Genomic DNA, 23,346 nt, shown 5'->3' with positions numbered 1-23,346 from the left:
ATTGGTGGCACTGACCTGGTGTCTGACTCCAACCCAACCTTGACCTGACTACCTCTGCCTCCTGCCCTGTCACCTTCCACATTAGCAACTCCACCTTTCATGATGAGGAGGGAGCTCAGACCTCTCACCACCCTCCCCACAGGCACCCAGATGGCCTCAGGTGGCCTCAGGGCCCCCTTTGGGTCATCTGGGTGGCCTCCACCCCCAGGCCTGGCTTCCTTCACTGTGAGCTCCCCTCTGGTGGGGCACTGCCACCTGCTGAGGGCGCTATTGCAGGCTGAACTTTGGGTCCAGGAGGCCTGGGTTCTTGTGCAGGCTCTGCCCATCTCTGAGCCACACTAGTGTGATTAGGAGGACTTCCCACCTAACTGGGCCGTCGTGGGGAAGACGTGGGATGACATGTATAGACTACGAGCAGGCTATTAGAATCTGGCCAGTTCCTCTCCGGCCCTTCCCACGTGGCATGGAGGGAGAACTAGCCAATGTTCTAGAAGCAGCTCCCAGCTCAGCCCCACTGGCTGTGCTGTGGGGCCTCAGGCAGGTTATTTAACCTCCCTCGGCCTTGGTGATCCCACCACTAAAACGGAGAGAATTCCTACTTAGCCAAGCTGCTAAGAGGTTTGGATAAAATTATATCCAAATGTGGAGAATTTGGATAAAATTATATCCATGTCCATAGCACGGGACACCAAGAGACTGACATGGTGTTTTGCACAAACATGGTGTTAGAAGCAAAACGCAAAGGTAGTACCAGCTGATATTTAAATTATTATTCTGATTTTAAAAAAAAGAAAAAAAGAATACCTACTCACCCCTTCAAGGCAGCCCACATGTCACCTCCTCCTGGGAGCCCTCTGTATCTCCCCTTGGCAGTCACGGCTTCCCCCTCTGTACTCCCACAGCCCTTTTACCCTTCTAGCACAGCTGCTTCACTTCCTAACTCAGCAAATATATTTTCAGTGTCTTATGTGGGGATGATGCTGAATCCAGGTGCAGGACATACAGCGATTAACAAAATGTGGCCCCTACTTTCATGGGGCTTCCATTCTAATAGTGGGGACAGCCAGTGAATGTGTCAATAGGTGGAAAATTTCACAGCATTAAGGAGTCAGTAAAAAGAGAAAACACAGTATAGACACTGAGGCAGGGGAGTCGCTAGTTACATTGGGTTATCAGGGAAGGCCTTGTGGAGCAAATGACATTCAAGCTGAGCTCCGGATGACAAAAAAAAAAAAAAAAAAAAAAAAGTACCCTTGACAAAGAACCGCTTGTCAGGCAGAAAGAAGCGCTAGTGCAAAGGCCCTGAGGCAGGGAACGAGTACAGCAAGTCTGGAACAGAATGATCCAGGGGACTGGAACACGGTGAGGAGTGAGCATGCTTGTCACTATAGGCTTCCACTTTCAGATGAAGCCCCTGAGGGCAGACATCTGATTTACTGGGTCCATTGCACGGGACAGACCCGGAGCTCTGGCAGCGGTATTCTAAATGCTGTTTTGGTACTAACAGGAGTCAGTCAGCTGGCCTTTCTGCAGCCCCATTCACATCATGGAAGACTCCAACTGGGTTGCCCAGCCAGGCAGGGGCTCCGCTCCTTGGACCAACAACCCCCAGGGCAAAGTTGGTGGAAGAGGGAAGCCAGAGAGGCGCCCGGAGAGAGGAAGTGACCTGCCCGAGACTACACTGCCAGCAAGCAGTGTCGAATCCAGTTTCCTCTGCCCCACTCACCCTCTCTCCTACTGAGCTATGGGGTCAAGAGCCCCAAGGACCATGTGAGGAGGGCTGTGTCAGGTCCCTCCTCCTTTCCTGCTGCACACCCAAATGGGACAAGGATCCCAGAAGCTCCTTCCTGCCAAAGCCGGGCTCAGTCAGGCAGCCTATCTAACCTGGCTATGGATGAGATCAGTTTGAAGTGAAAAGCTAGGAAACTGAAGACTGGAGAGCCAAAGTTCCAGTGTAGAATGCCCTGGGCTCCAGGTCCAGCACTGTCACCCCAGCCCCAAAGCCACCTCTCCAGGGCGGCCAAAGCCAAAACCATTTCCCGAGTCGGCATGTAGGGGGCCTGCGGTTATCTGCCAGCATTTCAGCACCATAATGATATGGGCCCTGGCTTAACACAAGAAGCCCTTGTCTCCCGGGAAAAATGACATGGGAATCTCTGATCCAGTCACCCTCCAGGCTCCAACAAAACTTCACTGGAAAAGTTTTATTGAAAAAAAAATTGTACAAATAAGTTCTTGATGTGACAGCAACAAAGGCTCATTTTCCCCCTTCCCTCCCCATCTTTGAAAATCTACAAACGGAGAAAAAAAGTTCATCCCCATGATGCCTGACCAGAATCTGTCCATGAGCCCCCACCCCCACCCCCACGAGCTATTTCCCGATCCCCCCCTCAACTGGGGCCAGGGCCATCATGGGGGTACTTGTCCCAGGGGGTGCAGCACCTCATTTTATAGTTGAGGGAAGTTGGGAGAGGATTGGAATAGAGCTGGAGAGAGGGCTGAGGTGATGGTTGGGTCAGGGAAAGAGGGCCCCCGTTCCACGGGGCCTGGGGTGAGCCCCCACTAGCTCGATTCCGTCTCACAGATGAGAAAGCACTTGGCTATAAATATGAACACTGATTGAGGCAGGCTTAAACCCAGGGCTCTGAGGGCAGGACATGACTACTGCCCAGGTCCCACATAATGTGGGGTCCCTGGGGTTCCTGGGCTCAGCATCATGGTATCTGGGAGCCCACGTCCAAGCAGATGGCTGGGAAGTCTGCTCAGACACACAGGAAGCCTGCTCTGTTTGCCCACCCCTACCCCATGGACTATCCAAGGTCAGTACCGCAACTCCCTCCCTCCCATAGCACCCATGTGTCTCAGGAGCCTTCGGCTGCCTCCTGCCATCCCATGACCCTGGGGCCCTACAGCTCGTCTCGCATCTTGTCACCCTTGGGCCGAACCAGGCGCCCAATGAACAGCAGGGAGCCACTCTGGGTGTCTCGAACCAGGAAGATGAAGGGGTGGTCAGCATAGAAGAGCTTGGGGCTTCGCAGCTCCTCGCGCCCATAGATGTCCTGGTCAAAGGGGTTGCCCTCTGTGTCCCACTCGAAGGCAGTGGCGTGGAACACACTGGCCAAGTACAGGTCCTTCTTGCCCGACATGCGTGATAAATCTGCCTTGTTCTTGTCGATGGCCTCAGTCAGACCCAGCCCGGCCAGGTGTTTCTGCGGGATGAGGCAGGTGCCGGGTGAGGCCGTGAGATGGGCAAGGCTCCTAGACCCGCACCCTCCACCCTCACCACCCATCACCTCCTACCCGGTTCCTCAGAGCAGAGATTACCACCTCCCCGTCACCTCCTGTATGCCAGACATGATGTAGGCACTTCGAACCACTGCTTTCTTAACTCTCACGACAACCCTGCAAGAACCTCTAATTGCCACATAACAGATAAGGACACGGAGACTCGGGAGAAAGGCAGAATTTATCCCCGGTCCTGCTGAGAAATCTTGATCAGTGCTTCTCAAAGCACGGGTCACGGACTGCCAGTACGGGCACCACCTGGGAGCTTATATGGAACACACGTCTCCTGACCCCCTCTCTCCCAGAGCCACCTATCAGAATCTCTGGGGGAGGACCCAGGAAGCTTCTTTAACAAAAATCTAGGTAATTCTTGGCACACTCAAATGTAAGGAAAACTACTCTAAGGATAACTATGACCATATAATCCTGGGGCTTTAAAACCTGTCCAGGGTGCTTTCTGCCTGGGAATTGCTTCAAAATAATCTGATGGGGGTGGGGCACCCGGCTGGTTAGGCTGAGTGTCCAACTTTGGCTCAGGTCTGAGTTCAAGCCCCACAGGGGGCTCTCTGTTGTCAGCACAGAGCCTGCTTCGGATCCTCTGTCTCCCTCTATTTCCACCCCTCTCCCCATCATGCTCTCTCTCCCTCTTTCAAAACTAAACAAACAATTAACAAAAAATAATCTGTTGGGGGAGAAATGGCCGTGTGTAGATGACTCCTTATCGGTCATGAGCTGCTGATGATTGAAGCTGGGTGATGGACACAGGAGAGTTCATTACACTGATCAAGTTTTAATGTATACATGATACATCTTTTTTTAAATGTTTGTTTATTTTTGAGAGACTGCAAGCAGGGGAGGGGCAGAGAGAGGGGGACAGAGGATCCGGAGCGGGCTTTGCGCTGACAGCAGTGAACCCAATGTGGGACCTGAACTCACAAACCATGAGATCCTGACCTGAGCCGAAGTGGGACGCTCAACCGACTGAGCCACCCAGGCGCCCCAATATACGTTTTTACGTATTCCCATAGTACAAAATTAAAACGCACCCCCACAAACATGCACCCCACTCCCAACACACACACACTTGCCATGGCTCTGCAGAGCCGCCGGAAGCCAAGTACAAGTGCTTTCGTATGTCAACTGTGCCTTGTGCTGTGGCCTTATCCCTTAGCATACCTCTCCCAGCACTTTATTCGACAGTCTCACTGAACAGCCAGCACCCTCAATGGTGTCTCAATGGCCACCCCCATCCCTGTAGAATGCTTTAACCACCCCGTTTTCCAGGAAGCCTTCCTTATCCCCCACGACCGGAGCCTGGTCTCCCTGCGGCTCAGTGAGGAAGACGCTGCAGAGAAGGACTACTGGCCGAGTCACCGGCAGCTTCCGGGCCCAGGTTTCTGCAGGACAGGCCACCTCCCTGGTGAGGCCAAACAGGCACTTGAGCTGGGGTCCTGAGGGTCAGGGGGTCCTGAGACAGGTGTTCTAGGCCCAGCGACTCCAGTCCCAATGACCTTACACAAGTCACACACGTCAAATTTCTCAACTCCATGTACCCCATGGACTTGTGTGTCCACCCGGGGTTCCAGGAAGACACGGGAGAAAAAAAGGGAGGATGGCGTCAGAGCAGCCACCGCAGAAGGAGCAGCTGGGGAAGAACCTGGACGGATCCAGGACGTGGTGATGGCTCCTCTCTGGACACCTCAGCATGACCCACAGCACAGGCCACGCAAGGGCCACTAGTCCGTGGTCTGGAGCCGAAGCCCCATTTCATCACAAGCTTTCTCTCCACAGTGTCAGCAGTGAATCTGAATCAATCCCGTGAGTGAGAAGCTTACCAAGGAGCCATTTCTGGCATCCAAGGCACGAATGAGATAAAAGTTTTCCCTTTTGAGTAGGTTAAAAAAAAAAAAAAAAAAAAAAAAAAAATCTCTCCTGACTGACAAAAAGGCCACCTTGAATTTTCACCCTGAGGACTCATCACAGCTCTACCACTCACTAACCAAGGTGACCTCAGCAAGTCACTGCCTCCCTTCAAGCCATTGCCCAACACCCAGGGTGGTCATGAGGAGAAGATAACGTTGAATGCATGGGTTCAGTTTCCAGCCACCCCGAGTGCCTCACTGCTGACAGCCATTGTTCGTCTTACTGCTGCACGGGGGACGACCCTTCGGCTGGAACAGTCTAGAACTGGGGGCACCTCAGGCTCAGAGGCAGTACGGTACGGGACTAAGGCACAGCTTGGTGCCAGATGTCTGAGTTACCGTCTGCGTGACTGTGGGTAAGTTGTTTAACCTTCCTGAGCCTCGGTTTCCTCATCTCTGAGAAGCTTATTAGTCCTACCTAATGAAGTTGTTTCGAGGATTAAAAGGTTAACATCTACGAAGTGCTCTGAAGAGTGTCTGGCATACAGCAGGCGCTCTATCGCATTTAACTACGGATGTCACCATTATGTTCCCAAAGGCAGGTCCCAGGCCTCTCCCCGCAGCAGCGCCCAGTACTACCTGGACACCCACGGAGGCTCAGGACAGACCGGCTGAGCTGACGAATGGGTGCCCCAAGCACCCCTCTCCTCCAGGCCCTGCAGACCCCAAGTTGGGCCATCCCTCACCTGCAGGTCGTGGGTCACCTCCACCACACCCTTGGGCAGGGAGATGGCGACAGCCTTCTTCTGCATCTTCCCCATCCAGATCTTCAGCTGCTCCTTGGTCAGCAGCTTCTCAAGGCGCTCGAGGGGCTCCACGTGGTGCGGCATGAGGATGATGAGGCTGGAGAGCTTGTGCGCCAGGGGCATCTCCACAATCTGCAGCTTCTCCTTCTCGTCATCGTAGTAGTTGTAGAGGCCTGGGAGGAGAGCCGAGAGGGCACTGGGCACGCAGGGCTGGGGGCAGGCTAGGCCCCGAGCACCCTCACCCCCCCACCTCGGCCCCCGGCTCCACAGGTCACCCACCTGTGCGGTGCATCATGGTAACACCCACAGTATAGGATCGGGTCACCATGAAGCCTCGGTTGTCCACCATCTTGTGGTGAAACCTCTCGTCCCAATGCGCTGGAGTGGGAAGCAGAACGCAAGGTCAGAAATAGACGGCCCCCACTCAGAACACAGCCCCCCAACTGCACACCCTGGATCTCTCTCGGCCACAGGCTTCCGTTCCAGTCTTTGGGGCTCACCTTCCCCCCCACCCCAGCGCCCAGTCCACAGAGTACATGCTCCCCGCGTTGGGGGACATGGGCGTTGGCCCCGCGACATGCTGCCTGAAGCTATGAGAAACAGCTGTCTACAGTCAGGGTCCGGCTGATTCCACCGGACAGAGAACTCTTTCAGGAGGACCCTCGGCTCAGCCACCGCCACGTCCGCCCTCTGCCCTGGCACCTGTCAGGCATTTGGGCAACACGTGCCGAGCTGGCTCCCCACCCCAGCTGCTGAGGGCTCTGTGCCCGGCCGCCCCACCCCTCTGGACTCACGCTTGAAGAACATGGCATTGACCAGCAGGGCACCGTCCGTGCGCTCCACGTCCTTGGTGACCTCGGGCAGCTTGCCGTCGGTGGTTTGCGCCGCCCATTCATTGATGGACTGCAGGGCGCTGCGCTTGTCGCGGAAGTTGATCTTGGAGTGCTCGCAGTTGTAGTGCTGCTTGCTGCTGCGCACGAAGTCCTCTGCGAAGCTCACCGAGCTGGGCCCGTACAGGCGGCTGCCCAGCTTCCAGGTCACGTTGCGCGCCGTGCTGTTGCTGAGCGCTCGCAGCAGCTCGCCCAGGCCCGCGTGCACCTCCTCGTCCCGCAGCTGCTCCGCGCTCAGCACCGCCTTGGCCTGGGAGGCCGTGGCCGCCTTGCCTCCCAGCGACACGAGCCCCAGGGACGAGGCCACCACCACCGGCGACAGCAGGATGTTCTCCACCGCCTGGTCCTTGGCCATGGCCTGGTACAGGCTGAAGGCCAGGCCGGCGCTGCGCTCGGCCAGCGTGGCCGCTTTGGGGCTCAGCTTCTCTGCCGTGCCCGGTGCTGCAGCAGCCGCGGGCTTCTTCACCTCGGCGGCCAGAGCCACGGCCAGGAGGCAGCAGGCGCCGATGAGCGCGAGGAGGCGCATGGCTGGGAGGCGGGTTGTACGCACCACGGGGGACCTGTGAGGGTTGGAGAGAGGGTGGCTCTGAAACCCTAGATGTTCCTCCCCAAGAACCATCCCCAGCCTTCTGGCAGCCACCAAGTCCCCTGCAGATGGGATCAAGAGAGCTCAGAGTTCTGGGGAACCCAGACCTAACTCAAGAGTTGCCCAGATCAGAGGTCTCAGTCTGCCCAGTCTCTCTGGGGCCTTCTCTGAGCTCCTAATCCGGAGCAGGGTTTCTAGCAAGGCAACAGCTCCACCCTATTGATTTCTTACACAGAACTTACAACAGTCAGTCTTGTGTGTTTATTATACGTGATCTCCATCCCTAACTAGTCTATGAACTCCGAGTGGACAAGAAATCGAGCCAGTCTGGTTATCCTCTACATCTCCAGTGCCTAGCACACAATGGGCCTCAGCTGTTCCTCAATGAACAAAAATCAGGGTCACTTGGCCAGACTTAGGGTCCTCATTTTGTATACAGATTAGCTCTGATCTCATATGACCCCGGGACGCTTTTCCAGTGGAAACATGTGGCGGATGGACTGAGGGTCTGCATGAAGCTCAGGTGCCTGGACAAAGGATGTCCTGTTGGGACAGGATGAAGGACTGCCCCTCCCCCTGTGCCTTTTACCCTGCCCTGGGATGTTAATGAGTTACCGATTGGCTCACTCATTAAATGGGGGAACCCAGATGCTAAACTCTGCAGCCCCAAGGGTGACCTTGAGTGTGTGTCCACTCCTCTCTCAGCTTCAGTCTCCATTTGCCAAGCCATAAAGGTCTAGGTCTCCATGCCCAAGGCCTCTATCCTAGCAGGGACATGCCTGTCCATCTGTCCACAGTCCCGAGAATGGATGGGAAATCCCCAGGACAAAAGTGGGGTGGAGGGGTAGGTTTCCTGAGAGGAAGGATACTGGAGGAGGAGTAAGTCACAGTTGAATGGAGCAATGACACCCCCTCCCGTTCACCAGAGGCTAACCAGAAGCGTGTTCACAGGAAGCTGGGTCCACCTCAGATTCCATTCTGCCCTCCAATCTGACAGGGCCTGGCTATCACACAGGCCCTCCGCTCTGTGGCTTCAGGGTCCTCCTCAGGATCCCTTCCAAACCACAGCAATAGCACTGGTCCCCAAAACAAGCCTCACTCTCCTCCCGGGGCCTCCAATCAGGACAGTCTCTCCACATGGGATACTTCCCCGTTACTTTCAGGCAAGATGGATAGGGGGAAGGGAAGGGTTGGTAGGAACTCTGGTGGAGGCTGGGGTCCCACTGCTCCAGCGGATCCCATCCTGGGGTCCTTAAGGACCTCCAAATTGAGAATCCTAGCAGAGGACCCTCAGGACTTCGGCCTGCCTGCAAGAGCACTGGGTCTCTGGAAAGACTCCACTGCTGTAGCCAACCTGTGAACCGAGGCGGGTCCCCCCTCCCTGGGCGGCCACCTCTCAGAAGGTGCAGCGTAAAGGGGAAGCAAAGGACGCGCGGAGAAAGCGGGGGGGGGGGGGGGGGGTGGCGCGGCGCAAGGCCCAAGAGAGGCCTGTACCCTAGAGCGCAGACAAGAGGGGGGATCTCAGGGCCCACCTTCCTCCCAGCCCTAGCTCCTTCCCCATCAGGACTGGAGCCTCAAAAGCAGAAAGACCAAAGAATTACCGCACACAAAAGGATGCCTAAGAGAGTAAAATGGGGCACTACTGATTATTCTGCCTGGACAACAGGCATTTGGTCACTCAACTCGAAGGCCACCTCTAGTCCATACAGCTGATGCCAGAGCACAGACCCGGGGTGGGGGGAAAAGGCCACTAGCATCCCACTGGGAGAGAGTCAAGGAGCCCAGCTCCCAGCCCTGCCACGTGGCAGACACCATCTTGACAGCCCCCACCCCCAGCCAACCAGAACCTCAAAGGGCTGGGAGGGGCTTTCCAAGAAAGCTCCAAATGACTAGTTTGGGATTCCTCAGGCAGCCACACAGCCGCGCTCCTGCTCCTCCTGCTCTAGCTCCCACTCTAGGTGACGTGGCAGGCTTGGAAACTGAATTATCTCCATCCGCCGCCGGCAGAGGGGGGCTTCCAGCCTGGGAAGCAGGAGGCCTGGGTGCAGGTCCCAGGGGGTGGCCCAGAGCCTCCTTGAGTCTGCACAGGGTCTCTGCAGGGAGGTGCAGGGAGATGCGTGGCTGCGGAGAAGGGCCGCCCTTAACGTTGACCCAGCAGCGGCAACAGAGGGAGGCAAGTCACTGCAAGCAAGCCAGCCTCCCACAGCCCAGCCCGCGTTGCCACAGAGAAATCCCAGCCCTGAGGCCGAGGTTAGACGACTTTACAGTCCCACAAAGAAAACTGTTCGATCAGAGAGCCAAGGGCTGTGCCCTCAGCTAGCCAGACTGAGTTGGGACTGGATTCTGGGTTTTTGTAAGTAAGAGGGAAGAGAAGCAAATGCTAGGGGTCACCAGAGAGGATCTCAAACACTTTGAGGGAGTCTAAAGTACCTGGAAACTGCCTCAGGGTGAGGTCAGTGCCTGCCTTTTTCATTCTGAAAGAAAACAGAAGAGTGAGGAGGATGGGCTAGGGCAGAGCTGGAGCGGTGGTGAGGCGGGGCCTGGAAGGCCCAACCCCAACATGGGACCCCATCTACACTGCCCCTGGCACAAAGGAAGGCACAGCTAGTCCCAGCTCCACAGGGACCTTGGAGGTTGTCCACCTCACTGTACAGCGGGAGCCACTGAGGCCAGAGTGGGGCAGGGAGCCACCCCAGGTCCCACAGGATCAGTGGGGGGGCAGGCCTCCCAGCGCAGGGCTTCTTCCTCCGGGAAGCACCCGCAGAGCCCCCGCAGATCCCCCGGAGGAAGCCTGGATGTGGTATCCTGTTACACAGTGAGGTTAAAACAAAACAAAACAAAACCATTTCTGCTGGCAATCCCGGTGACCAGAAACAAAAGGACTGGATCCGGAGGCCTCAGGAGGGGGGGATGGGCAGGTGAACCATCTGAAGACAGGAGGGTGTGGTGCCAGCCAGAGGCTTCCAGGGAACCAAGGCCCCCAGTTTCCCTCCAGCCTCCTTCCCCTCCATCCGGGCCCTACAGCCCAGAGGGACCTGCCGGAAACGGAGAAGAGGAGGGGCAGGGCCTCCGGGCCATGCTGGAAGTGGTTTCATTCTTCCTCCACTCTGGCCGCCTCAGGAATGTCCCTAGGCTGGGGGCAGGGAACCCTGGCCTTTGGAAGTAGCCTTAACCCTGCAGCCACTCCAAGAACCAGGTGGCAGTGGACAGAGTTGAGAGTGGGCGACTCAAAGCCTTCTAATCAGCTAACCCTCCCCTCTTGGGTGGGGGGATATGGAGCCTGCTGATTCCTCACCCGCTTCCCAAGGGAGGTGGGGGACACTGGTCAAGCTGCTCCTTTAGCTGCCAACATGGACACATGCAGGCTGCTGATCAGAAATGAGCCACCGTTTGTGACTCTTCCCAAACGGTGGGGGTCCCAAGAACCCCTCCCAGGAAAAGCCAAGACTACTTCATCTCCTTTCCTACCACCCTACTTTCAGGAGGCGCAGATGCCCCCCTGCCCGTCAGGAGGTTGGTCCACCTACCTCCGCCGGCCCCCGGGCCTCAGCCCTAGAGGTGGAGGCGCCCCGAACTGCAAAGCTGGCCTGGCCTCCCACCCCTGCTGGAGAGGCCCCCAGACCCCACCTCCTCCCTTCTGGTTCCTGCACAAGGCAGTCTCAGCATCCTGGCTCCCAGCCCCACTGTTTCCTCCCTGCCGTCAGCACCCCTGCCCCAAACTCCCATGGAAGCCTGCACTTTTTCCGAGCCTCTGAGCGCCCCGACTCCCCACCCTTGCCCTGATCTCGCCCTAGTCCTACAGGCTCACTCAGCTGTCACCATCTGGCCCCCGGCTCCCGACCCCGAACGCCCCAGCTGCTCCCTAAGTGCCAAGGACTCCGGTTTGCGGGCTCTGGGTTGGCCCCCAATCCCTCCCGGCGGCCTCCCGCCCTGTCTCAGTCTCCGGGGCACCCCCAAAGCGCCCGCCGCACGCAGACAGGCCCCCTCCCTCACCTGGGCCGGGTGGGCTGGCGCCGGACAGTCGTCCCACTCAAGCCGCGGACGGATTCCACTCTCCGCCGCTCCCGGCTCCCCAGATCTATATATGGCGTTCCCCTCCTCCCGCCCGTCCCGAGAAACTTCTGGAAAGTTGGAAACGCTTCCGGAGGGCGCCCCGGCTCAGCCAAAAAAAAAAAAAAAAAAAAAACAGCCAAAGACCTCCCCCAGACCGCCCTGGCTGCCGCCCCTCCCCCTGCGCGCTCTCACCCGGCCCCTGGGTCCTACTGCCCCCCAATGGGGGGGGGGGGGCGCGCTGGGAACCCCCAGCAGAGAGGCCGGGCACCGCACCGCACGACCTGCGCTGCGCGTGGACACTGCGGAGACTCCGGACTTTTCCGGTTCTGGAGGTGGGGAGCGGGCGGGGGGTGGGGAGGGGGGTAGTTGGAATCACTGAGCTGGAGGGGACACTGAGTTTCAGGGTCCAGCTCCCCAGAGAGGAGCATCCCCAATCCCCACAATCTTACCCCGGATCGCACTTCCTTCCAGCAGCCCTTTCCCTTGCAAGGTCTCTGCCCCAAGGGGATCCGTTCCCCCGTTTTAGAGCTGAAACTTAATTGGGTTCTCCGACACGCCCCCTCCTCAGTCAGGACCCCTCTGCTTTGTCTCAGGGGAGGTGGTCAGAAACTGAGAAGCAGCATCTTTCTCCATTCCCAGCTTCTCCTGATCACCGGAGCTCGACCTTAGTGACTGCCCTGAGGGGAAGAGGGGTCCTGAGGGGCCCAATAGCGGACCCTCACCCTGGAAAGTCTTGAAGTGATAGAGGCGGGGACTCCGGGGGAACGTCGTAGTGTGGCCGGGTCTGGAGGGGTGTGCAGGAAGGAGAACCCTGACTGTCCACTAAGTAATATGTTGTGTGACCCTAAGCAAGTTACTTTCTTTTTCTAGGCCACAGTTCCTTCTTTGGCTGTGAAATGTGGTGCTGTCATTCGTTGCTTCCTTCCCATCTGTAAGTCTGGCTCCCTCTCTCCTTGGTTATCCCTGCCCCCTCCCTGTCCGGGTTTCCTCCCATGGCTCCAGGTCTATCAACCCCTCTTACCCCACCCTCCCACAACTGATAGTCCCTTGAGCTCTGAGCTAAGCTGGATATTCAATTCTCTTCTAGGTGCTACAGATAGAGCTGAGAAAAGGACAAAGTCCCTGCCCTCAAGGATGTACATGATGAGAAGGAAACATGCAGGTTAGTAGGGAACTCAAGAAGGCAGCAGAAGATTATTTAGGACATGCCCATACCTCCCGCAAGTCTTCTAATAGTAAAGGGATAGATAACAAATGGGCACAATGTGGAGAGGAAGGGACAGGGTAGAGAGACCCTTCATTCGTTCACTCATTCATTCATTCATTCAATCAATAAACTATCCTGAGTATCTTCTTTCTTCCTGGTGCATCCTTGGATCGTGGGGAACAAATGAATCCCAGCACCCAGTGGATGAATCATCTGGGTCCCTGGCAGAGGGGTGGGGGGAGGGCCCTTTCTGGCCACCCCAGTCTGCTGCTGGTGACTAACTTGGAAGTCTGGGTTAGGGGCTGCTGCTCAAAGTCTGATTACACAGACTGTGAGAAATCTTAGATTAGAAGAGGTTCAGACTCTGTGAATCAGGGTCAGAATTGGAGAGAACTTGAATCCTGAAGTGACCATCATAGAAGGTGATATCTTACTTGAACCCCCATGGAATCTTTGAATCCATCTAAGGAATCTTAGAGTGTTAAATCTCATAGTCAGAGAATCTTAGAAGAAAAGAAGCAGGGGCTCTGGGCTGCAAGGCATCTCAGAGGTCGTGGATTCCTGGGCACAGCCCCAGGCAGAAGCCTCTCAACAGTATCCCAAAGGCAAGCACACAGCACCTCCAGGAACAGGGAGTCCCACAGAGGCAGCTCAGTATTCTTTCTTAGGATAGGTCTGATCATTAACAAAATTGCTCCTCTATAGAGGGGTGTCTGTTTCCTTGGAGTGGCTGTCATGGTTCTCACGTGCTTTCCTGCCTTAATTGTGTATTGCTTTTAAGGATAAGTCTTTGCTATCCAAGGAAACTGCCTGGGTCACACGCCATACCCCGCCCTCCACCCCACCCCCACGCCCAGCTTGGTCCTCAGATGGCAATCAGCCCATGCACTATGAGTCCGTCAAAGCTGGTGGAATAAACGAAAGGTTGGTCTTGGTTTCCAGTAGGTCTAGATTGTCAAAATCGAACAGATTCCCTTTCTTCCTCACTGTTCCATCTCTTAGCTCTCTGAGGCCTCACCAACACTTTTAGGGGTAAGCTGAATGCTGTGACTCTCAGTGACTGCCCTGAGGGGGAAGAGTAAGCCGAGGCTCCTGCCCTTAGACAAACCTAGAATCCTAGAAGGTCAGAGTAGAAAGGACTAATACCCCCATTCACAGAGAGAGAATCTCCTGATGCCTAAGGAAAAGGCTGGGTCTGGAAGACCCTCTGGCAGTCTTACCAGATCGCTACTGTAGCTCAAACTGGGTCAGAAGCCTCCTCTATGGCAGGATTGACGTGTCATCACCCTGTATTGTCACTGAGTGTCACTGGAGACCCCGGCCTCCTACTCAGGGTCCCCGGTACCCAGCATAGCGCATGCCCAGAAGAGGAACTTGGTAAGCACAGTGAGTGAGTGATGGGAGGTGGCTGCCTGAGTCGTTGGAGCTCCAAGCACCGCCTCCGTGAAGAAAGACAACGGCTCCTTTAAATTTCCAAGATCAGCAAAAAAAAATGTTGAGAGACTTTGCCACATTATTCTTAGCTCTGAGCCTAGCCCAGGCCTGGCTGTGGCCCTTCCCCCACACTCCCGGGCTGCACTTTCTGGAAAAAGCACTCTTTTTGGAGGGAGGAAACACTCTTGCATTGCAGAGAGACTTTCCAGCATTTCAGATCTGGATTCCTTCAGTGCCTTCGGCTGCCTGCAGGAGCTGTTCCTGCCCCCCACATCTATCCCATCCCAGGGAGGGGTGGAAATTTGCCCAAGATCACACAGCAAGTCTGAGATGGAGCTGGGCCAGAGCCCAGACATTGGACCCCCAGTCCTCCTTCCCCCAAACCAGCTTCTAATTGACCCAGCCAGATGGGCAGGCCCCGGTTCACCAGGGGTTACAGGAACAGCTTGCTCTGGCCCCAGTGGCTAGATTCACACGTCCTTGCCCCACAGCATCCTAGGACAAAAAATAAAAGATCATTTAAGTGTTCACCGTACTCATATCATATTTAACTGTTTCAGGGTAAGTAGGAATGTCACCATCTTAAAACTGAGGAAACTGAGACTCAGGGAGGCTAAGTGGAGTATGTAGGAGCACACAATGAGTTGCATTCAGCCCTGAGACTTAAACTAAGTCTATTTGTCCAAGGGAAGGTAGGGAAAGGGGAGGACAGAAAAATGATGTTTATGGGGCACTTTGCTACGGCTGGCCTCGCTGGGCACCCAACTGGTATCTCACTCTTAATTATAGGACATTAATTGGAAGGAAGTGCAATGCTTTTTTCCTTTTTACATGGGATAAAACTGGAGCCAAAGAAGGCTCTGGAAACCAATCCGTTGTGGGCCCTTTCCCTCAGAGGGCCAGGGCCACCACAGGCAGTTCTTTGAGATGCTGTCCAGGAGCCAAGAATATGCTCGCAGCCCAAAGCATGAGTCAGGGAAACGCAATTTCTGCAATCTCGGGTTCTCTCAGTGGAGTGTGGGGCCTTGCGACTGAAAGGGCGTTCCTGCCAGCTGCCACGTCGAAGGGTGGGAGGCCCGTGTGGGGGTGAGGAGGGCGGGCATGGGATCTCTCCCCTCCTCCTCCCAGAGCAGGCCTGCCGCACCCCCCACCCCTCTGCCGTCCTGGCGTGGAGGGAAGTCACACGGGAAGTCCAATGCCCTCGCTCACATGCCTGACACAACACCCAGGAGACACAACACGCCCACCGACACGACACCGCGGATGCACGTGTGTCCATCCGCCTACTGCGGCCCCTTCGTGCAATCTGCGTACATCCGTAGCACCTATGCGCACATGTCTGCATATTCTCCAGCAACACGGATGCACCACACATAGCACACATGCCTAATAGGAGCCCGTGTACAGGCACAGGCGAAAGGGCACAGCCAGGAAGTCTGGGATTCTACTCTCACCTCTCCACCCCTTCACGCCTTGGCGAAGTTACTTCTTAGTCTCTGAGTTTCAGTTTCCATTTGTCAAATGACAGGGTGCGACTTCTTCTTGCCACCCTACTCCCTGCCAGTTGACAAACACAGGCACAGAGCTCCTGACCCCAGCGGGGGGCTCCATCCATTGTACCAGCTCTTCCGTGGCTCCCACTGGTCCCTGGAGAAAGTCCAAGCCCCTTCTTTGCCCTCGTCACCTTGCATCAGGAGTGCCAGGTTGCAAAGACAGGTCCTTGGTGCCCCTGGGCAGAGATGCTCTGCCTTTTCAGGGCCAGAGCAAGGGAGGACGCTCTTAAGAAAGCTCAGCTTTAGGAGTGGGGGAGCACATTTTATTTTGAGTGGATCAGTAGGTCCCTCCCTTCCCCCAGCCTCTCCGAGGCCTCCTCTGGCAGCCCCATGGAAATAGCTCCAGCTGCCTGCAAGGCTGGGGGGCTGGTAGGGTGGTAGAGGCTTGTTAAATACCGCCTGGCCCTTTCCCCACCCCCACCGTCTCCCTCACCCCCTCACCCAGCTCCCAGCTCTCTTCCTCTCCTCTAGGTGACACCAGCAGCTGTAATGGTGGTGATGCCCACCTCACCCACAGGGCTGACCTCCCTGTCTTACCATCTCTGACACTCGGAAAAGGGACCCCTGAATCCTGACCACCCAACCACACCCCAGCCCTAACCTACTTCAGCCCAGTGCAGCCTCCTCTGTGTTATGAATACAGGAAGCCCTGGCTTGGATCCTATCCCAGCTCTGCTACGTTTTAGCTTTGTGCCCGTGATCTAGAGCCCCCTCTGTAAACTGGCAATGATAATCTCGAAGATAATGAGAAGCACCGATGAAACAAGGACTTGGAGAGCACTCTGAGAACTCCGAATGACATTGGGCTCTCCACTCCACACTCTGCTTGCCTCTTCTCGGCCTGGTCCAGTCCTTCCGGGCCACTCCTGCTGTGTCCTCTGAGGGCCATCCTGTTGTTTTCACTCACACCTGGCCTTGCACACACACAAGAGGATAGCAAAGCGTTGTGAGTGGCATGGCGGCTTGCCTGGGGAGGCCCAGGCAGAGGACGGCAGCCCGTAGAGGGGCAGGAGCCCAACCTGGGAGTTGTTAGGAAGTCTGGGTGCTACCTCTCATTGAGTGATCTTGGAAAGTCACCTCTCTGTGCCTCACTTTCCTCATCTGTAACATGCGGATATGAGCAGGATCTAGAAGGCTCTGAGGGATTTCATTTTAAACAGGAAGACGTGTTCTTGCAGGAGGAGAAATTGGCACACCCTTTCTAAATTGTTTTAATATTTATTAATTTTTGAAAGAGAGAGAGAGAGAGGCACACCCTTTCTAGAAGGCAGTTTGCATTGGGAGCTTTAAAGACCTGTTACTGAGTAATTCCCTGCAACATTGTTTGTAATAGCAAAAATTGGAAACAACCTATCTATTGGTAGGGAGTAGGAATACCAAGAAGCTGGAAAAAACAAAAAGTAGGAAGTTCTTTATGTCCTGATACTGATATGGAAGGGCAAAGTGACGGATAATGTGACGATTCACTGCTGTTAGATGCACACACAGACCATCCCTGCAGGTGGGTGAGGAAGGAAGGTAACATTCCTTCCATTCAGGGGAAGGACTGGAGGGACAGGAGAAAGGGGGAGGGGTGAGACTTATTTTTGGACTACAGCTGACCCAGAATGACGTGGGTTTGAACTGCGTGGGTGCACTTATATGCAGACTTTTTTTTGATAAATACGGTACAATACTATAAGTGTATTTTTTCTTCCTTACCATGTTCTTAAAAACATTTTCTTTACTTTAGCTTACTTTACTGTAAGGATACAGTATATAATACATATATCATACAAATATGTGTTAATTGACTTTATGTTATCAGTAAGGCTCTTGGTCAACAGGAGACTATTAACAGTTAAGTTCCGAGGAAGTCAAAAGTTATATGTGGATTTCGGGACTCTGTGGGGGTGGGGGGGTCAGCACCCTTAATCCCTGTGTTGTTTTAGGGTCAACTGTATATGAATGCATTACGTATTCACACATTTTTTATATTTTAAGTTATTTGTGTTCTTTTTGAAAAAAAAGATCAGTTTTTTTTTTTTAAATTTAGCTGAAGGAAATTATTTTTGAAAATATGAGCATAGGTACAGGTACAAGGATAGTCATTACAGCCTCGTTTGTAAGGGCTGAAAATTGGAGAATGTCAGTAAAGGAGGGACCATGGGCAGCCATCATAAAGGAGGAAGTTGTTTCAGTCCTCAGTGAAAGACAGCTCAAAGGATTGGTGAATAAAAAATAGAGCAGTTTATAGGGGTACCTGGGTGGCTCAGTTGGTTAAGCGTCTGACTTCAGCTCAGGTCATGATCTCATGGTTTGTGAGTTTGTGCCCCACATTGGGCTCTGTGCTGACAGCTTAGAGCCTGGAGCCTGTTTCTGATTCTGTGTCTCTTTCTATGCCCCTTGTCTGCTCACACTCTGTCTCTGTCTCTCAAAAATAAATAAGCATTAAAAAATTTTTTTTTCAAACAGAGCAGCTTATAAAACAGCATATCTATGAAAATGCTATGTGCAGAGGCACAGATGAATGGAAGTATGTTCATACCTCACCAAAAAGCCCACTCTTGTTATTAGATGATTTTCCACTTAATTTTTAAAACATGTCTGCTGTTTGAAGTTGTTTTATTTATTTTTTATTCTTTATTTTTAAAGATTTTATTTTTATTTTTATTTTTTTAAATTTTTTTTTAACAATTTATTTATTTTTGAGACAGAGAGAGAGAGAGAGAGCATGAACAGGGGAGGGTCAGAGAAAGAGGGAGACACAGAATCCGAAACAGGCTCCAGGCTCTGAGCTGTCAGCACAGAGCCCGACGCGGGGCTTGAACCCACGGACCGCGAGATCATGACCTGAGCCGAAGTCGGACGCTTAACCGACTGAGTCACTCAGGCGCCCCTGAAGATTTTATTTTTTTAAGTAGTCTCTATATCCAGCGTGGGGTCAAACTCATGACCCGAGATCAAGAGTCATCTGCTTTACCAACTGAGCCAGCCAGGTGCCCCTGAAATTGTTTTATTTTTTCAATGAATGTGTACTAATAACAGACATAGAGAAATGTGTATAATATTCATAGAAAAAGGCCAGAAGGAAATATTCTTAAGTGGTTTAACACTATTTATCTTTGGAGAGAGAAATTCGTGTTATTTCTATTTTCTCCTCTCTGCTTCTCTGAAATTTTTCAATAGCATATATTACTTTTATAATCAGTTTTTTAAAATCAATGAAGTGAATGGGAAAAGAACATCCAATGGGAGGTCAAGCCAGGTCTGAAGGACCTTTGTCTGAGTGGGGGGTAGGGAAGGGCAAGCCAATGGGGCCTGGGGCTCAGAGGCCCTCACTGCAGCTCTGGGGAGGTTGGGAGGCTGGGGCTCGATCGCATCTGGCCAGGCCTGTCATTTTCCACTACCACAAGCCTGCTGGCTTTAGGCCTCAGGCTAAAATGAGTTAGGTCCTGACAGCATTTCATGGGAAGCCGCCAGGGCAGGCAGGGAGGGTCCCAACAAAGGTCACCACATGAGGGGGTAGGAGTATGTGTGGGTAAAGCTGCAGAGGATGGCCAGCCAGGGGTCTCCCAGGAGCTCTGAGGGCTGGGAAGCTTGGAGCTTCTCCCTGATGACAATTTAGCAGGGAACGGACAAGGTCACATTGGTGTTTTTCAAGTAGTTCTCTGCCTGCTGAGTGGAGAGTGATAGAAGCCAGAGAGGAGACTGTCACAATAACCCAGAGCAAGATGCTAGCGCCTGGACCCAGGCAGGAACCATGGGGCTAGAGAGGTCCTAGGGGTGGACTGAGCATGAAGGGCCCAGGAACAGGGGGAAGGAGGACTCTGGGATGTCGGGCCTGGGTGATGGCACTTTGTCCTCTTCCTGAGATGGACCCTGGGAGGGAAGGTGGTTGTAGCTTGGAGACATCCAGGAGGAGGCAGCATCCCTTAGCCTGGCACTCAGAGAGAGAAGGCCAGGCCGGAGAGGACGACTTGGGAGCACAGTAGAGTAAGGGACAAGGTGGGCTGGAAGGTGTGGGTGAGAGCAGATACAGAGCGTGAGAAAAACAGGCTGGGGAGAATCAGGCCCCGTCCAGGCGGAGGGGGCATCTCTGCCACTGCCAGGAAGGAGAATCAGGGTGGAGCTGGCAGGTGGGGCTGGGGGCAGAGGAAGAAGGCCATGCTGGATGCTGTGCAGAGAGGGCCCCCTCCTCCCTCGCTGAGAACGCGGAGGGAGGACCAGGCTGCCCTGATTCCGTGGTGGGTGGGGTGGGTCCGAGCCGGGATCTGTACACTCGGCCAGGCCCCATTGGCTGGCAGGCGGGGGCCGGCGCAGAGACAGGCCACGCTGATGCAACGTGGGCCTATCGTTGCAGGCCCGGCTGAGGGGTTGCAGCTGTGCAGGCCGCTGCCCAGAGGTTCCAGCAGGGAGGGAGGACCGGCGCAGGCTCGAGCCCTGGGACTGCAGCCCAGCCACGCCCCAAAGCTGTCTGTTCTGACTCAGGAGGGAAACACGCCTTTCATGGAAGCACCCAGAGCCCTCCACTCTGTGCATGTGTGTGTGGGCGCGAGGCGGGGGAGGGGCCCGCGAATGCTGCGCCGGCTCAGCGGTTCCCCTCAAGCCCAGCCTGCCGGAGGCCAGGCCGGGGAAGCAGGAGGGGAGGAGTTGAGCACCTGCAGAGCCGGGGCTGAGCATCTGGCCCTGGGTTCCCCGCTGTGCTTAGCCTCTGACTCTGTACGCGACTCTGGGCAAATCCCTGATCCCTCTGAGCCTGTTTATCCGTCTCTTAATCTGGGACAGAGACTTGCGGGAAAGAGCTCAGAGATTGGGGACTGGCGCGGGAAGCGGCACAGCTGACCAGTCTGAGCCCCCAGACCAAGCACAGAGGAAAGGAACTAGTATTTATGATGCCCACCCTGTGCATTCTTTGTTAAGTCCCATAACTCTCCTGGAGGTAGGTATTTTAATTCCCATTTTGCAATGGGAAAACTGAGCCTCAAACAGCCCAGGAATGACAGAGCCTGGATTTGAATGAAGCCAGGTTTCCCCGCTTAGGGTCTGGGGTTCTGTCCATTGCAGCAAACAGGCCATACCTGAGGGCATCAGGAGGCTGACGCTGGCATCACTGATGGCCAGAACTCAGAGTTGCCCAAATCTTGGGCACTACCCCTACATAGTCCCCTTTCTGTTCTTAAGCAACGGGTCTCACAGGAGATGCTTGGAGGTGTGACCAGGGGAGGAGGAAGAGGGCTGCAGAGCCCAAAAGTGCCTGACACCTTGCCAGTGTGGAGGGGTGGGTAGGGAAGACTTCTTGGAGGAGACTGCCTGGGGTTGATAAGGAGCTAACGCCAAGTAGAGAAGACGTGGAGAGGGTGAGGGTGCTCTCCTCAGGTGCACAATCAATGGCAACCCTCAAACCCACAGTAATCAAGAGAAGTAATTTTTCAAAAATCAAAACCAATGCAAAAGGAAAAACCCAAGATGAACAAAGTATAAATATTTTAAATAAAGTCAGGATCCAGGCTCACTTCATGGGTGTATAACCTGTGTGGCCTCCCAAGGGCCCCACACTTGGGTAAATGTCCTGCTGTTGCCATCTTGAAATTCTGAATAATTTTTGAGGAAGGAGCCCCATGCATCACGTAGCCGATCTGGGCAAGATCAGTAAAACAGTACTGTGTCAAGCCATATTGGAGCCTGAGCCAAAAGAGAAATATATATATAGTTGAGATTTTGGTATTTTGCTCATTGTGGATTTCTTTTTGCATTACCTTTGATTCAAAAAAAAAAAAAAAAAAAATTGGGACACCCAGGTGGCTCAGTCTGTTAAGCATCTGACTCTTGATTTCAACTCGGGTCATGATCTTACGGTTTGTGAATTTGAGCCCTGCCTTGGGCTCTGCATTCACAGTGTGGAACCTGCTTGGGATTCTCTCTCTCTCCGTCTCTTTCTGCCCCTCCCCCACTCACGCGGTCTCTCTTTCTCTCTCAAAATAAATAAATAAACGTTAAAAATGGTTATTAAAATATTGCAGATGCTATTTCTCTTGGTTACTGAGGTTTTGATGCCCCTTTTAATTTGCACCCAAGTGAATGCCTCCCTGGCCTCACCCTAGACCCAGCCTGGGGAGGGGAGGGGAGGGGAGGGGAGGGGAGGAGAGGAGAGGAGAGGAGAGGAGAGGCAGCGGGGGAAGAGGGAACGGCAGGGCAATGGCTGGAAGATGGCCTGGCCAGCAGAACTAGCCTGCGAGGAGGTATTGGCAAGGCTGGGGGCAGGTGAACCTTCAGGCACCTCCCACGTCCCACGGAGTCCTTGCAAGAGAGGTGCCTGGGTGTCTCTCCACCTTCTGATCACTGTCCAGAGCCTCAGTGCCCTATCTGTGAAGTGAGAACAAGGGTTTCTGTTCTGAGGGACAAAAGAAAAAAAAGTTGCTGAGTTTGAAACTGGAAAGCCCTATAAATGGGAATGTACGTGCACACGTCTGTGTTAGGTGCCATCTGCTCCCACAGGCACGCACGTGGCCATCTCCCTCACCCCCCACGCGGCCATCTCCCTCACCCCCCACGCCTCTGTCCCTCTATTCTGCTTTCTCCTGGCCTGGAGGCCTCCCCTAGCCCACCAAAGCCTCTCCCTTCCCTTGCCTTCTGTGTGCATGGGACAAAGACCATATTCTTTGTATTCCTTCCTTCTTTCTCTTGTGGAACAAATATTTATGGAGAATCCTCTATGCACCTGTGTTCACTATGTGACCACAGCAAGGCCTTTGCTCTCAAGGAGCCTCACAGCACAGGCTGGGGGAGACAGGCTATAAACTAAGAGCCAAGTATAACTTCAGGTCACGATAAGGCCTATGCAGAAATGAAAACAGGTGGGTGGAGGTGAGAGGCCAGCTACTTTATATGGGGTGGCCCGAGACCCGAATGATAAGCTGTATTTGTTTCCTGTTGCTGCTGTAACAAGTTACTATGAACTTAGTGGCTTAAAATAATGTAAGTGTATTATCTTACAGTTCTAGATGTCAGAAGACTAAAATGGGTCCGCGGGGCTGTGTATCTTCTGGGGCCTCGAGGCGCAAATCTGTTTCCTTGCCCTTTGGAGCTTCTCGAAGCCGCCTGCATTGCTTGACCTGTGGCCCCTTCCTCCATCTTCAAAGGTATCATCATATCTCCCCCTTCCTCTGACCCCTGTTGTACCATCATGTCTCTTTCTCTGACTCTGAACCCCTCTCCCCACCTCCCTCTTACAAGGACTCTTGTGATTCCATTGGGCCACGAGGGTCATCTCCCCATCTTCATATTCATAATTTAATCTCCTTTACCTTGTGAATGAACACATCCAGGATTAGGACACAGACATCTTTGGGGGGCCGTTATTCTGCCTACCACAGAAGCCAACCCTGTGAAGGCCTTAGAGTGGAGGAGAGCAAGCAGAAAGAATTGCATGTGCAAAGCCCTCAAGGCTAGAATGAACTCGGCATGTTCTCGGAGGAGCAAGAAGGCCACCTTTCTAGAAAGTAATGCTCCAGTTAGCTTGATTTTAACGAACTCTACTCATGGGGCCAATCCCACCTCTGCGGATGAATGTGGTACGCTCCGGGACAGCCTCACAGAGCATCTCCTTGGCACTTAAGGTCATCTCCTCCATCTCCTCAACTTCGAGCTGGCCCACACTTCACATGCTTAGGAAGAGAGCCCCGGATGTT

General features: G+C 54.1%; 2 protein-coding genes across 3 annotated transcripts in view; one reads left to right on the top strand and one right to left on the bottom strand.

Annotated features, from left to right (window-relative positions):
• Positions 1-2,189: 2,189 nt before the first annotated feature.
• SERPINH1 (serpin family H member 1) lies at positions 2,190-11,572 on the bottom strand. 2 transcript variants are annotated; one of them, XM_060605597.3, is made up of 6 exons: positions 11,423-11,572; positions 9,860-9,903; positions 6,748-7,412; positions 6,233-6,331; positions 5,894-6,126; positions 2,190-3,209 (listed from the first exon to the last, which is right to left on the bottom strand). In XM_060605597.3, exons 3-6 carry the CDS (start codon positions 7,367-7,369, stop codon positions 2,907-2,909), a joined length of 1,257 nt encoding a protein of 418 aa, XP_060461580.1. In that variant the 5' UTR covers positions 7,370-7,412; positions 9,860-9,903; positions 11,423-11,572; the 3' UTR covers positions 2,190-2,906. The 2 variants fall into 2 exon arrangements, with proteins under 2 accessions (XP_060461580.1, XP_060461581.1); XM_060605598.3 differs by lacking the exon at positions 9,860-9,903 and having other exon boundaries at positions 6,748-7,403.
• The window catches only part of KLHL35 (kelch like family member 35), a 140,502-nt gene continuing 120,894 nt past the window's right edge, over positions 3,739-23,346 (top strand). Inside the window, exon 1 of the mRNA XM_060605596.3 lies at positions 3,739-3,822. The gene's annotated coding sequence lies outside the window, so the exon portion shown is untranslated. The remainder of the gene's footprint in view (positions 3,823-23,346) is intronic.

The sequence above is a fragment of the Panthera onca genome, chromosome D1 (assembly GCF_046562875.1).
Source record: "Panthera onca isolate mPanOnc1 chromosome D1, mPanOnc1 haplotype 2, whole genome shotgun sequence".
NCBI lineage: Eukaryota > Metazoa > Chordata > Mammalia > Carnivora > Felidae > Panthera > Panthera onca.
Note: the sequence above shows the minus strand (reverse complement) of the source record. Positions and strands in the feature narration are given on the sequence as shown.

Coding starts and splice junctions, on each gene's coding strand:
- SERPINH1 (XM_060605597.3), bottom strand. CDS start 7,369: ATGCGCCTCCTCGCGCTCATCGGCGCCTGCTGCCTCCTGGCCGTGGCT. Junction 6,332..6,747: donor CAATGCCATGTTCTTCAAGC/GTGAGTCCAGAG, acceptor TTCCCACTCCAG/CGCATTGGGACGAGAGGTTT. Junction 3,210..5,893: donor AGGTGACCCACGACCTGCAG/GTGAGGGATGGC, acceptor CTCATCCCGCAG/AAACACCTGGCCGGGCTGGG.